The 15,167-nt window shown below is 35.1% G+C and overlaps 1 protein-coding gene across 2 annotated transcripts in view; it reads right to left on the bottom strand.

Moving 5' to 3' along the window:
• Positions 1-363: 363 nt before the first annotated feature.
• The window catches only part of ATP9B (ATPase phospholipid transporting 9B (putative)), a 151,235-nt gene continuing 136,431 nt past the window's right edge, over positions 364-15,167 (bottom strand). The window contains exons 20-30 of one of the 2 annotated variants that reach the window (XM_054629997.2): positions 13,742-13,840; positions 11,091-11,180; positions 10,498-10,642; positions 10,100-10,164; positions 9,521-9,676; positions 9,312-9,376; positions 7,999-8,107; positions 6,284-6,341; positions 5,407-5,610; positions 2,915-2,947; positions 364-2,158 (exon numbers count right to left, since the gene is read on the bottom strand). In XM_054629997.2, the coding sequence (XP_054485972.1) occupies positions 2,022-2,158; positions 2,915-2,947; positions 5,407-5,610; positions 6,284-6,341; positions 7,999-8,107; positions 9,312-9,376; positions 9,521-9,676; positions 10,100-10,164; positions 10,498-10,642; positions 11,091-11,180; positions 13,742-13,840 (1,161 nt within the window). In that variant the 3' untranslated portion in view covers positions 364-2,021. The remainder of the gene's footprint in view (positions 2,159-2,914; positions 2,948-5,406; positions 5,611-6,283; positions 6,342-7,998; positions 8,108-9,311; positions 9,377-9,520; positions 9,677-10,099; positions 10,165-10,497; positions 10,643-11,090; positions 11,181-13,741; positions 13,841-15,167) is intronic. The other variant, XM_077179951.1, reaches the window with a different exon arrangement.

The raw sequence follows: 15,167 nt of genomic DNA on the forward strand, positions 1-15,167 counted from the left end.
TGCATATGGTTGTGAGCCCACAATGTGAAAGACAAAAAGGTCTGAAGAAAATGCCACCAATATTTCAGAAGAACTGCACACAGTGACTTTCTTATTTGTTTGAAAGTAATCACCACTTATTGGGGAAAAGAAAAAACTAAAGCAAATCAGTGACAAAAATACCACAGAACTAAGCTAAAAACGTAAATCAGGAGCATTTTGGCAAAATCACACGGAATGCAGAAAGCTAATATGCAAGAACAGTGACATCTTGTGGGGATTTACAGAATCGAGTTCACAGAGGGACAGGGCAAACTAGTCTGTGATGATGGGTAATTAAAGGAAACTACCTCAGTAGTTTATTTAATACATATACCACTAATATTTGGTATAAATTAGGCTTTATTGCTTTTATAATGAGGAATGAAAATTAAAAAAGCAGATAAATAGCTAGTTAGAAAAGCTTTGAAAACAGAAATTAATGGAATGGGGTGGAATCCAAATGGCTCTGTAGCCATTTCCTCTGCTCTCCCAGGAAGTAGTTATAATTATCACTTAAATATACTCATCCAAAGTAATAATGGCATAAGGGAAAAGAGACTAAACAAGGAATTATGTTGTAAAGGCATACAGTCAAACATAAAAATGACATCCATATTAAGTGGGTTTTAAAAACACACATGTAAAAATTTAATAAAGAAAGCATGAATAGTTATGTTGTTCCTTTCCTCTGGTTAATAGGCTATGCCAAATTCATTATATGTACTTCGTGAGAAAGCAAAGTTGTATCACAATAGAAAATTAATATATCCTACTTGCCAATACAGTGTGCAAGATTTGGACCCTTCCAATTGCATCAGAGTTTTTGAGTTTCTGGAACAAATCTTCAGTGTGATAAAGTGTCATAACTCAGCCAAGACACTCAACTCTGACAGCTTACAAGCAAAAATGTTTTGATTTTTTTTTTTTTTGACAAGTTTGCACCCAAACTAAGATATAAAAACATAACATTTACAACTTGGAAGATGAAAGATTTTCCTACCATGATGTTCATGTGTTCCGCTTATTTTCTTTTACCTGAGTAACTTAAGTAAACAGATTACAAGGCAATTTAGACATATTAGCTAATACAAGGTTTACTGGACTTCTCATATATAGAAATGTACTTTGACACTATTTGCAGTTTTACAAATACAAAATGAATAAGAACTTTAAAACATATTTACTGAGCAGCCATGTTTTGATATCTGTACAGATCAATAAGTGCTGTGGAATTATGTACAGAATTTATAATTTAATTTTTAAACAGCTTTTGTGCAACCTGGCTGTAATGTGCATTTAAAGAACTGCTGTCAACATCACACATCTGTAATTTACTGGTGCCAGAAATGGAGAGTACAGAATAGGACAACAGCTCCTAAAATAATACTGTGCTATGCAGACATCAGTACATAATTCAAATAGTGCATATTAATCAATGTCTGATGAGGAATAATAGCTGCTAATACAGACACAGGCATTTACAGGTATTAGGTGTGTTAGAGTAAGTATGGATGAATAAACTTTTCCATATATAAACATTAAAAGAAAGGGCTTGAATTAGGAAGTCATACAATAATTAAAGATGGAAATTTATGTAATAAATAACAAAACTTTCAATTTAACTTGCAGAAGATAAACATAGTTGGAAAAAATCCTTTATAGTAGCAAAAGATCATTTACAGTAGCAATGAAACCATTCAGAAGCATTGTCAAATCAAAGGTAATTTGGTTTTATTTTATAATCATAACAACTGAAAGAAAAAAAGAAAATCAACACAAAGAAAATTTAGTTTATCTCTGATAGTTGTTAGTGTACTTCTGTGTTATTGTATCTCTCAGATGTTTCCTCCTCTTTTTGTGCTCTATTCACATTATCCCTTTTGAATTTTGATTTTTTTTAAGTTTCTTTAGTCCAACATGAATCCATAGACACTAAAGCACAGTGAATATGCAATCTGCAGACTGGTGTGAGTGAAAAACTGTAGGGAATATAACCACTTTTACGAGGTAAGCTTGGAGTAACTTGGAGGAGAGAACTTGCGCTTCAAGTACTTGAGAATGTAAAGTGGAAGACAGCTTACAACAGTGATTGCTGACACTTTCCACAGGAAGGTCACAGTTGTGATAAAGGCAACATCTGCAGAAACAAGAAGGGAAAATAAGTAATGGGAGCCAGTAACATGGAAACTGGAACTTCCACAGTACAAAGTCAATAAAAGTCTCTTAATTGTTTGCTTATGCTATTGTCCAATTAAAAAAAAAAGGGCAATAAAGCAACAGAAAGTTAACCTCAGGCTTTTGCTTTTGCAAATTATTTTTTCAGACAGGGACTCCAGAGTTTCTTTATGGTACTCACACTGTTTTTCAGCTGAAGTAACTTTTAGGGGAAACAGAATCTCAGTTTAAAAGCACAACTCTCTCAAAATAAAAAGTTAATTCAGCTTATTTTTCTATTAGTAAGAATGATTTTTACCTGCTATAAGTTCCCAACCAATTTGGATCTTTTATTCTGTATTATTTTTCTTATATCTATGCTAAATGGTTCTTAAAATCATAGAGATTAAATTAGAGCCCAAATATTTCAAGGCAAAATGTAATGATATTGTTAGCTACCACAAGGAAAATATAATAGTTTATGACAAAAAATTAACAATAATGCTGACACACTATGCTTGCTAATGAATTTTTTGGCCCTATTTGTGATAATTAGATCATATCTAAAAATCATGAAAAGATCCTAGAACACAGGGAAACCCAAGAATTTTTTTCTTTTATTTTTACCCATTATTTACAAATGCATATATTAAGAGATTCTCTACTCTTGACTGAATCTTTAAAGATTATAAAAATAAAAGCCAACCCAAAACTTCAAGAAAAGTTAAACTCCACCTACCTAAGAAAGCTCCAAAAGACACTCTGCCTATACCTGTTTCACAAAGAGGGAAAGTGAAAGGATAGATTTACAGAAAATACAAAAGTTATGCAAAAAAACCCCCAAAATAACAACAAACTCCAATAGGTTAGCTACACAAAGAGGAGATGAAAAATATGTTAGTAGCATTAACCTTTCACATGTCAGTCAGATGACTTTAAGGAGCAATTAAATCAAAACACTCTGTAAACATAGAGATTTTATATTTGGTCATGTTTTAAGGTTTTAAATAGATTGGCACTTTTCTTACATTTCACTTCAAGGTATAATTTACTGTATAAACAACTTGATCATGTGAATGAAAATTCACTTCATAAAATGCAATAAAGAAATCCTTTCCTGCTCCAATTCTGCTCATTAAAATACTTAGTATATTAAATTTCAATGTATAAACTTGTTATGCAGCTTTAGCCTAAGCCTGCTTAGACATACTGAAAGCCCATGTCACCTATCATAGACACCCTAAAAAGGCCACTGTGTGTAATTAACTCAGAAACATAAAAACTGGTTTGCTTTCATGAGTCAGAGCTCTAGAGCAGTATCTGTTTTGCCTTTGGTATTTTTGCCTTTCTAATTTGAGTGCCATGTCATCATATAATTTCTCTGGAAGGAGATGATCCTTATAAGCAACATCACTGAAATAAGTTTATTTGCAAGTGAAGTCAAGCACTATTGGTCTGGACCATTTTTCCTGATCCATGGAAGTCGTTCTATATCTTGAACTGCAAACCATCACTTAGGTTTATGCTGCATTACATACACGAAAAAGCTCCCTCCCCCCAGTTATAATGGGACAGATTAAATAAGAATAAAGCATTAAGCAGAAGTGAGACTAAAAGAAAGGCATTTTCTCAGATTAGGTGGTGAATAACACACATAAGATACATCTTTACAAAATCTCATGAAACTGCAGCCTTTTCAGTGTTCTCAAATATAAAAATAGTGAAGTTAAGTCCCTGGGTTGCAAGAAGCCATGCAACTGTTTATGGACTTGCTTGGGCTTGCCCAGCAAATCCACAAGCACAGAGAGGAAAACACTCCTCTTTACAGAAAAGTCTGCAAGAAACAAAGTTCCTATGGTTTCCACACCTTTGTGAACATCATCTAAAAATGTTTTTCACAGAACAACACCAGAAAGGATGGAAGGACTGGCTGTCACCAATACTACAGACTTTCAAAGGTGAAGTTACAAGTTCTGCTTTATGAAGTTCCTGGAAGTCTGGACTCGAGTGCAAGTACCTATATCTGATCTTGTTTGTTCCTTTAATTTGTAATTTGACTATGGAGATTCAAAAATCAACCCAATAATCTCTATTATTGTGTCTGTGGATTAGTATCAGAGGAAAAAAAAGGGTGCTCTGGCAAACCTGAAATAATGTGCAAAATAAGTACCAAGCCCAGCAGAGTTGTTTCTTCAGTACTGAGAAATCTTGGAAGTACTAGAACACCTGGGACAGGCAGTGAAGCATTTACTGATAAAATAAATAATTATATAAATAATTATATAATGCACACATACTACCCTAGCACTGACCACTTGGGAACTGACAGAGTGAAGGCAGAATTGTAAGTCTTCTAGAAGCTGCCATGTAATGCTCAATTCTGCTATGTGAAATGACAGGTGAAGAAGGGCAGCTCAGTACTCTTCAGATCCTAAAAGTAAGAGAAGAAGCTGGATTCTCAGCATCTTGTGAGGTATAATTAAAGCTACTACATATATTTCTGTAAGCTACATTTGTAAAATCACACCTAGATACTTTATTTTTACTAAAGGATAAGTTGATCCAAGAAGAAATAGGTATTATTTTGATGCTCAGATTCTTGACTGGTAAGATTTGCAGTTGGAATGTGTTCTTTCATCTTGTGAACTGTAAACAATCAGTACCTTAAGGCACAGTATGGCATGCCAAAACTTAAAGCAAAGCAAGCTTAATACAAGCTTACTATAATTATGAAGCAATGGCTCCTATATAAGGTCTTTCCTTCTAGGCTGCTGCATCACTTCCTAACAATACTTCAGCAATTTTAGCCTTGTGAGTTAGATCTAATGAGGCCCATTTGGCCTGGTGTGCAAAATAATGCACCAATTCAGCGAAAGATCCTGATTTTTAACAAACCATATCTATTTTCAATAGTGCAAATCTCAAAGCCAATTGAAAGTATGCAATTTGGACTGTCAATAGCAGACCAAGGATGGAAAAGGCGGGAGTGTTTTGACTAAAGTTTATAATCTAGATAAACCATACTAACAGGATAAAGATTGTTGAATTCTAGGAGAAAACGGTAAGAGAATATTTTAACCCAACACTAATTAGGCCTAATTTGGACTCAATTATATTTCTTATAAAGAAAGCTGCATTTTAAAACATCACCTATTCTTCATTGAAAAAAAGGGAAGAGAAAAACATTATTAAAGATACAAAACAGTTCTTTGCTAAAGTAGTTTTACTCACCAAAGTATTCATTTAGAAATGCAAGAGAGGCCACATAGCAGCCAAGACTGAGGAATTCAGCCACCACCATTAACCAGTGCCATGTTCGTATGGTCAGTGCAACCATCAAGAGCTCAGTCAAGATCAGGGCAGTGAAGGAAATGGCAACGACGTGAACAAACTCGGATTCAAAAAGCAGCAGGGCTCCGTACATCAGAATACCACCTGCGTGGGGTGCACAGGCACACAAGGTTGGCAAAACCCTGCAGTGAAATTTCACTGTACCAGCTTTTACAACTGCACACCGAACGTTTGATTACTCATTATGAAAATTTGTCCAGTAATTTTTAAAACATTGATCTTTCTAAAAGAAGGATATTTACTGTACTTTGCACATGTGAAATAAGCCAACCAAAGTAAAGCCATACAGAAATAAAACTATTAGAAAATTAAGCACCTTTTAGTGCAATATATCTGATGAACTGTTAATTAACCTCATTTTGTCAAGTGCTGCAAATAAATGAGATATTGTTGAAAGTGTAATTACTTTCAACTGATTACATAATTCAGATTTCTTCAACAGTACTTCTGTCATTCAACGAAAGAAAACTAAATACATGCAATGTGATAAGCACTCATTAAAATTTTTCTGGATTAGCATTTAATTAAAAACATGTCCTTTTTTAGGTGATATGCACCAATAAAAATACCAATCATGCTGTGTTTTGAATAAGCCTGGCACACTACAGGAATATCGATTTACGAGATAAACAGAAAGCAATATATATAACTACTGATGAAATGCTAAGCTTTGGGAATTCAACCTGCAGCTGAAAAACAGTATTGCTAATAGCAGACAAAAATTTCTCAGTTCAGCAAAATTAGGACTCTCTCCTACCTTGGTAAATACTGATTAAAACCCAGATGAGGAAGGTCTTAAATGACAAAGATCTTCCCTAAGGGAAACATGTGAGAGGACAGTTAAACACAACTTAAAAAAAAATAAATCTTCTCAGCTCATATATTTTTAATAGTTCATTGCCAGAGAAACATTTTACAAGTAAAATACGCAGTGTTTGAAGTGATAAAGGCTACAAAGCTTCTACTCGTTTTTATGATTCTTCATTTCAAGCTTATCTAGAAATTGCATGAAGTCTAAATTTAGGAGTAAGAAGTTAAGGCCTTAAACAGAAGAGATATTTTAGCTTGCAATGCTCTGGCTGGTTTTCAGAATGATAAGTACAGAAAAATTAATTTATTTTTTATTTGTGAAATGTAGTCTTCAAAACAACTACAACATTGTACCTACTGACCAAACCTTAAGCAAATCTGCAGTTATTTACTAGTAACTTCTAAACGTTGGATAAACTGCCCATTTGCTTTCACAGAATAAATTTATGACTACTGCAAATTTTCAGCAAGTAACTATTACCAAATAAATTTTAAATATTTTGATTGCGAATGGTAGAGACTGAAACATATGCAAAAATCAAAGAATAAATGCTGTACATGTGATATGACTCTTGCATTCTGTGAGGGTACTGATGAAATATGTTAGAACTGAAGAGTTGAAAAGATACAAGGGATTTCAAGGGATAAAGTGGCAAACAAAGCAGCCATTTTGCCACAAAAAAAAAAAAAAAAGATCAATCTAGAACAGGCAAGAATCAGCACTTCTTCATTACTGCAGCAAGTTCCAAGTTCTGTGAACAGCTTTCCACAGGCAGGCTTATGACTCTGTTTAGCAGGTGAAGGCCATGCTTTTTGGAGTTCGATAAAGGACTGAAATCTCAAAAACTTCAAGATTCTCAAGCAGAGAAATAACCAAGATCTCCAAAAGAGGAAAAAAGATGATCCCAGATTAACATAGCTAATAGCTAATTTAGTGCAATTAAAAAGACAAAGACTCAGAAAATTTTGAACCGGAGTCTTTAATTGGAGTCTGCTTCTGAACTTTTAGAAACATTGAAGAATTTACTATCCCTAAAAAAGACTGTCTGCTTCTGTCTTGGATCATAACTTTCCTAGCTGACAGCTAAGGATGGAGAAGAAGTGCTTTTCAAAAAGCTTATTAAAACAGAATCTTGAGATTTATTTCACTCTTGTGGGTAACAAAATTACAAACTTTGATTGTTTGCAAGTATGTGCAAACACAAAGAAACCAGTATCCATGGATGATTGAGTTCAGCTATACCAGTTATAAATATCTGTTATTTAAAAGAAAAGAGTTTTTGGGGACATCAGCAGTAATTTCTGCATGTTAAGAAAAAATAAATCTATAAATTCATCTACCAATTAGAACAGAAAAGTAAGATGGGAAAATGTAAACATAAATAACTCCACACGAGAGAGGGGCCAGAGTGAAGGTTGCTTTATCAACATACCTTCAGGTTTGAATTATTTCAGTACAGCCACTGGTGACTAGAGAAATGTATTAATAAAAATGATTGAAATGTTTAGTACTGTGGATTATTTTAATAGTACAGATGTTGGCAATAGTTATGCAATCTGTCTTGCTTGGAACACCTTATGAAAATGATTGCAACAATTCCCAGTTTCGCACACTGGAGATCTTAGCATTTGTTTGTAGCTGAGCACTGAGGACATTCATACCTTTGTGAGATCCTTATAAAGTTCTGGATATAGCAATGCCATTTCTGGCTTCACATCTTGATCCAATACTAGAGAGAAGACTGGAAACATAGTATATATGGTTGCATACCTAAGAGAAAGGAAGAACACACATTAACACTTTCGTATGACATAATTTTAAGTTGAGTTCAATGATTTCAATTATTCTTTTTATGTAAGTGAAATGAAACTGATTCTTTTTCCCAGTACTTAGGCAGCTTACTAATGCAGCTTTCACATGCAACCTGCTCTTGTGGTTCTGAGAGCTGTCAGCTGTGAGAAGTTACAGTCTTATACAGTCAAAACCAATAAACACATTTCTTTATTCTATCACCCAAGCTTATCACCTGTTACCATACTCCCTGTGCACTTGCACTTTGGACAACCAGTCCGAAGACCTGACATTTAAATTCATCTATAGATGGATGCATGAAAACTGAATTTAAAAAAGGGTACTGTATTCTGGACAACATGGAGAAGGTAGGTGGATGAATAAGAGTCTTAACAGCTCTCTGAGTGGCTTTGGATTTTATTGTACACATGACAGATACACACTTTCATGTGTACTTCCTTGGAACTTAGCACAACTTCTGCAAACCTTTTAGAGAGGTCTGCTGCTTGCCTCTGCAAAGTCTGGTGTAATCAGACCATGGTTTGACTAAGGTTTAAGTTACTCTTGATTTCAGTTGTTATTATTTACAAGGAGAACAAAAAAAAGCTCTTAGGTCTCTTAGGGACAGAGAACAGTGACAAACACAAACATATACACAGCTCTCAGCTGTATAACTTGGGGAACCATATTAGTAAACCAGCTGCTGCAACACGACCAAGGTGCTCTTAATGCTGTACATATTCACATTAATGGAAATCTATGTGGCAAACTTGGATAGTGCACTCTCAGAGGAAATACCACAGTAGCTTCAGCTCCATTTTAAATACAAAACCCCATGATTCTCACTGAGATTTGTACATTAATCTAGACCAGCTGAAGCTGGTCTGGTCTGGTCTGGGAGATTTTCTTTATTGTTTTCACCCTGTATGTGCACAGGTTCTACGGTATCTTCTTCTAAGGCTATGCAGATCCCTCTCTCCAGAGAACTGATCATGAGACTTCCCCCATCATATAGTGTATAATCAACCTAGTGTGACTTTTCTTGGTACACTCATCCCAGGTTTTGGTAGTGTACCCATGATAAATGCATGGAAAACATGGATGACACCAAGCCCATGGTGTTATTTAACCAGTTAGTTTGCTGTAGTTATTACCAGAAATTGTTACTGTTGCTTTGACTTACCCTACCATTAGGAATCCTTGGTACAAGGGAACAGATGCAAAGTAGAAGACTGATGAAAATACAGCCTAGAAAAAGCAGATAATTAATTATTTAATATAATTCTACATACAAAACGATACAATATACAAAAAATAACAGTACTGACATTTGTGACATTTCAAAGACAGACATAGGGATTTTAACTATTCAGAAAACAAAGTTTTAAATACCTGCATAGTTGAAATAATAAGGCCTCGGTGCATGACAAATTGACCAAGTGCTGCTGATCTTTTGTAACTGTTTCGGCCATGTACCATCAGCAGCCTACCTATGTGTTTAAACTGTGTGATAGAAAAGTCAGCTGCTAGAGAAGCTTGTTTTCCCTCCTAGAAAAAAAGAAAAATATTTCAAATATGAATCCCAGTGTAAAAGATGTATATCAAGTTTCAAAATCCTAAGCAATAATCAATTTTAAAAGACAAGTTTGTTCCTTTGAAAATCAACCCTACAATGAGATACAACAATTTTTTTGGGCATATTCTAAGATGCAGTGTGCTGTAACAAATAAGTTTAATTGCTTCTCTTGCTTCTTCCAGGTAAATGCTACACAGAAACAACTATAATTTTCCCTGCTTTTAAAAAGATAAAGCAGAAGACATACAAGCAAAAATACTAAAGACTAAGCATTCTTATAATCTTGCAGAATACTTTAATTGGAAATAGTCAATTCACTGTTGTTTAAAGCTTCTAATCACATTCTACTAGGCTTCTATGTGACACACATTTCACAATGAAACTGTTAACATTACCTTGCCTTCAATTCCAATTCCACAGTCTGCTGCTTGGATCATGCTGACATCATTTCCTCCATCACCTGGAAAATGTCACTGCAATATTCAGTTCTTCAGAGGTTTTATTCTCCTGGCCTTACAGTAATTGAGAAACCTCTTACATGTCTTTAAATTCTTACAACTAATCTATAACTTATGATTAATTACTTCAGTAATCAAGACTTTCCTGCAGAATAGAGATGATAACCACACCTTTCTCATGGAATGGCATTTTGTGCCATAACTATGCAATACCTGGCTGCTGGTAAAGGTTGGTAAAGAGGTCTCTCTGGTTTTGTTTCAGCTATTTCTCTGTGATGCCACCTTCTGCTTACATTTATGACAGATTTTGCTAGGACGATTGTGCCCAGAGTTACCTATTGCACAGGTGCGTTTCCCGGTGTGGTGCTGTAACAGTTTCACAATGTGGGCTTTCTGGGTGGGAGAGCATCGGCAGCACACCACAGCAGGACACTGACAAGCCAGCTCTACAAATTCATGCTCATAATACTTCAGACAAACCTGAGGGGGGAAAAAAATGCTTGGATTTATTTACAATTAAGTATTACTACATGTAGCCCAACACAAAAACACAGTATAAAGATTTTTTATGATGTTTTCCATGTACAACATCCAACTGGATGGAAAAAAAAAAGAAAGATTCTCTTGACTGTGGCTTTATTATTTTTTAAATCAAAGAGATTGAGCAGCAAAGTGCTTTGAGGTTAAGAGAATAGACAGTACTAAAGCATGCTGCATACAAATTCCATTTCTATTACTGTACAGAAGACTAGAAACCAAATAACATTTACAACATATATCATCTAATTCACACTCAGTGATAAGCAAAAGTATCTCTAAGGACCACTTAAAAGTATGGGGAAATACTTGAAAAAAGAGCATGAAGATGCTGATACATTACTTTCTGACCATAAGGATATAAATAATTTGACCGAAACCAAGTTTTTACCTCAAGTGAGTCCCCAGATATCACCAAGGCACAGTCATGCTTCCTCCTAAAAGCATTTAGTTCTAAGTGAGCCTCTCCTCGAGTGACAACCTTCAATAAAAACCACTCAGTTAAAAGATTTTCTTATATTCTTAAAAAAACCCTGCCTAAACAAATCAAGTTTTGAGAACTCATACCCAGAAGCCTTGGTTCAAGGGTTTTATCCCATTGCAAGTCTAATACCCATGGAATTTTACTATAAGCCTCAAGCCTTATGAATTGACAGAGTAATCCTCATACAAGTAAAATCTATGTAGTCGGCTTAAGTGGTTCCTCACCAAAGTTTGCTAGGGCTAAAATAGTGCTGAATTAATGACATTAAAATATCTGAATTTTGAGCTGGCCTGAGTCTTTTCATCCTGGCAGGTCTAGAGAAAAATAGAAAAATTTCCCAAGCAAACCTTAATTGTTTTGTTTATTAACCAGCAAAATATGCTCTTAGAATAACATAAAGTGTTCCTATTAATTGTTCCTTCAGTTTCAGGAAGGAAAAAGAGGCACAGATCTCAAAGGGACATAAAGATGCTCATTAGTACTAATCCTTTTGGATCTTGCATGACTCTGAAGACAAGATCAAGTGGCATAACATGAAAGAATTACATCATAGATTTTAAAAATTTACATAATTGTTTCAGAAAAGCCCAGCTATGAAGTGCAAAAAACAGTCAAATGTTACTAAATGCATTTTAGAAGGTTTTGAACTATAAACAGAATATGAAAAATTGAAATTATAATCAGATTTTGAGGAGACTGGCAGATTTGGGTGTGGTGGTGGGGTATTTTTTGGGGGTTTTTTGTGTTTTTTGGTGGGTTTTTTTGTTTGTTTCTTTCTAATTTTTTTCCCAATAAATATCAATGTATTTTAGAGCTATCATGCTAGACAAACTTCCAAGCACAGAATAAAACACAAGGTCTGATTACACTTTTAATTTTGTCTCTGTCAACAGATCACATTGATTAAATAACTTTTAAGATAGATGAATCTTAATTACATTGAATGTGAAGTTTTGTCCTTGACCCACAACTACCCAGCCTGATGTAGTTCAAAGAACCTTTCTCTCTCCAGATGGGTTCTACTACCCATAAAATTTGAGTTACATTAAAAAACCCCTGCAAAGAGAAAAACTCATACACATGGCCCAATTCAGAATTTTTGTCCTTCTTTTCCACAATTAAGCATGAAAAGAGAAACCTCTTTGTCTGATAGCTGTTAGGAAGACCAGCCTGTGTTGGCCTAGTACATTCTTTCTGCATTGCAGAGATGAAGAGATGTCAGTACTTGTGCACAGTGATGAGCAGTGATTTTCCTCTCTGTTCTACATTTCAACCTAACAGAACGCTTTTTTTTTTTTAAATTTGTAAATACCTCCAGAATTACAAACTATAGAAGCTGAGACTTCTAAGAATAAACAGTTTTGTTAAAAACAAAACACAGCTTTTTGGAAAGAGAGTAGCAAAAGGTTTTATCGTTCTAATTTATAACTACAGTAGAAGTGTTATAGTGCTTGCTATTTTCTTACATTAATTCAGTAGTTCTTTCTTTGCAACAAGTATAGCCACAGAAGTAATTCTGTATAAATGTGTTTTCTAACTAATTTAAAACTGTGTATTCTAAGTTAACACAGCTTTATGCTGATCTCTTATTACCAGTCAAGGTAATGAAAATAAAAATCTGACTCAACTAAATACATTTTATTCAGGAAGACTTAATTTGTGGTGTTACAATATGGAAAGGTCAACAAAAATTGATCTGAAGTTTTATCAGAAGCATTAATAATTTAATTCCAAATAGTAGTCTGCAGGGCCTAATTTGCCATTCTGATGCTTCAGAAGAAAATACATTTACATGTAAATTATATTCATATAATTATTTCTGTCGGTGCAAGTGGTTCATTTAGAACAAACTGACGCATTATGTCTGATCACACAGCATCAATCAATGTCTGGAAAATCTATTTTTGTTTGGCTTCAGTCAAGTGAATAGCACGCATATAAAACATATAGAAGAAGATTCAGTTTACTTTTCTGACAATTACTTAAACAGTCTGTTGGTAAAATGCACATATATATATAATGACATGAAAAAAATTTCTCATACCAATTTGATCTCTGTTTACAGAGGGGATGTTCACAGTTTCATTCAGGATTAATTCTGCTTGAGTCTAAAGAGTTCTATCAATGAAAATGCTAAAACAAGCAAGAATGACATTCAGACAGCCTAAACACATGGACAGTTTCTTAGTGGCTCAGTACCTCACCTCACACAGACCTCTCCATCACTATTTAGAGGTATCTTGCTATGTCTCTTATGAAGGGTGTAAAATGTGTGTTGAACCTGGCTCACCCACAAAGGGCTACAAACATTTCTACAGCACATCACCAACTCTAGAAAACAACACCCTTAAATGCTTTGTCATTTTACTGCCTTGAATAAGTACTAAGTACTTAATCAAGGTAGTACTTACTAAGTACTACCCTCTTGACCATTACAATGACACTCAGTACAATAACCCAACAACTTTCAACTGCCAGCCAGCCACTAATTGAATAGAGCAACACTGCTATTAGCCATCCTTTGACAACCCAACAAAAAAAGTTTGAACTATACTTACAGGTCTGAAAATATGAATATCTTGATTTCTAGACACTAAGTGAGAACTTTTTGCAATGCAAGTTGCCGTCTCCAGTTTATCTCCTGTTAACATCCATATCTGCAAAAAAATGTAAGATTTTATTTCTTTGGACATTAGCAAATTGTCTGTTCTCCAAATCTAAATGACATCTCTCTCCAACTTTTCTCTGGCACCTTTTTGGGTTAAGTTATCCAAGAAAATACACTGACTTGTGCATTTCAAAGTAAAATTAACTAACAGTTTTTACTGCAATAGTATGCAAAGCAGTAAAAAACTGTCTACTTTTTGCACCTCCATTCTCACAAGGGCCAATGTCTCAATGTATATGAGGACAAAGTAAAACTCTGGGGAAGCATAAAATCCTTTCCCTATGGCCCTGATACTACCTTGATCAGAAAAGTGAGCATACAGATTACATTTGTCAGCAAAATGACGCAACACAACAGTCTGTGACCCTGGTGATCATCTCAGGAAGCAGCAGCCAAGCCATGAGACAGCAATTCTTGGAGCATGAGCTACAGTCCCAACACTCCGAAAAGATCCTGCCCACTGACCACAAAGAACTGAGGAGGCAGTAAAGATTAAGGGATAAAGTTGTTGTACATTCCTATTGTGTGACAGCTCTCTCAGCCCCTTAACACCAAGAAGGTTTGTTAGTATGATGACTAGTTAGGAAGATGACTCAATCACCCGTGTAAGGAAATTACTGTCATCGCATCCCAAAATTCTCCTGGTTTGCTTTCACCTCCTGAGCTGCCCTTCCAGCAGATAATGGAGGGGCTGAAGTCCAGCACAAGCAGCATATGCAAAATATCCTACTGTGCCCGACTCAGTTTAACCAATGCAAAGTCATTACAACTATTTGGAGTAGAGTTTGACACTGCTTAAAGCAAAGTGTTTATAGTCTTGCCCCCTCCCCTCAGATATTGTTCATATATTTACTTGAAACCCTCCCTCAAATAAACTGTATATGCATTATGTAAAAATATATGTGCAATTGATAGGTGTCTAGCAAACCAACTCTTCTGCATGGCTTTTCATTCCATCCCTTTACATGAACTGAAGAAACTCCAAGGGCAGTTCTGAATTCTAGTTCAAATAATTCATGTTTTGATCTTTGCTGAAACTTCTTACGAGCCCCAAACCTGAAAACATTGTTGTCACACAAATCTTGTGCCAAACTCAGTCAGTGTCAGCAAGGACAGTTTACTGTAGACAGCCTGGGTATAAATGACTGAGACACACATACATCTATCCATTGGTAGTCTTCCTACAGAAGTAAGTTTGAGATTGATGAAACCTTGTAGGCAAGGGAACTTTGCACACAGTGTCTTGTTTGTTTCTGCTAGTTCATGCCCAGAATGTGCTGGGGACTTGACACATTTCTTACTTTTAAAGAGCCTAA

The sequence above is a fragment of the Agelaius phoeniceus genome, chromosome 1 (assembly GCF_051311805.1).
Source record: "Agelaius phoeniceus isolate bAgePho1 chromosome 1, bAgePho1.hap1, whole genome shotgun sequence".
In the NCBI taxonomy this organism is placed as follows: Eukaryota; Metazoa; Chordata; class Aves; order Passeriformes; family Icteridae; genus Agelaius; species Agelaius phoeniceus.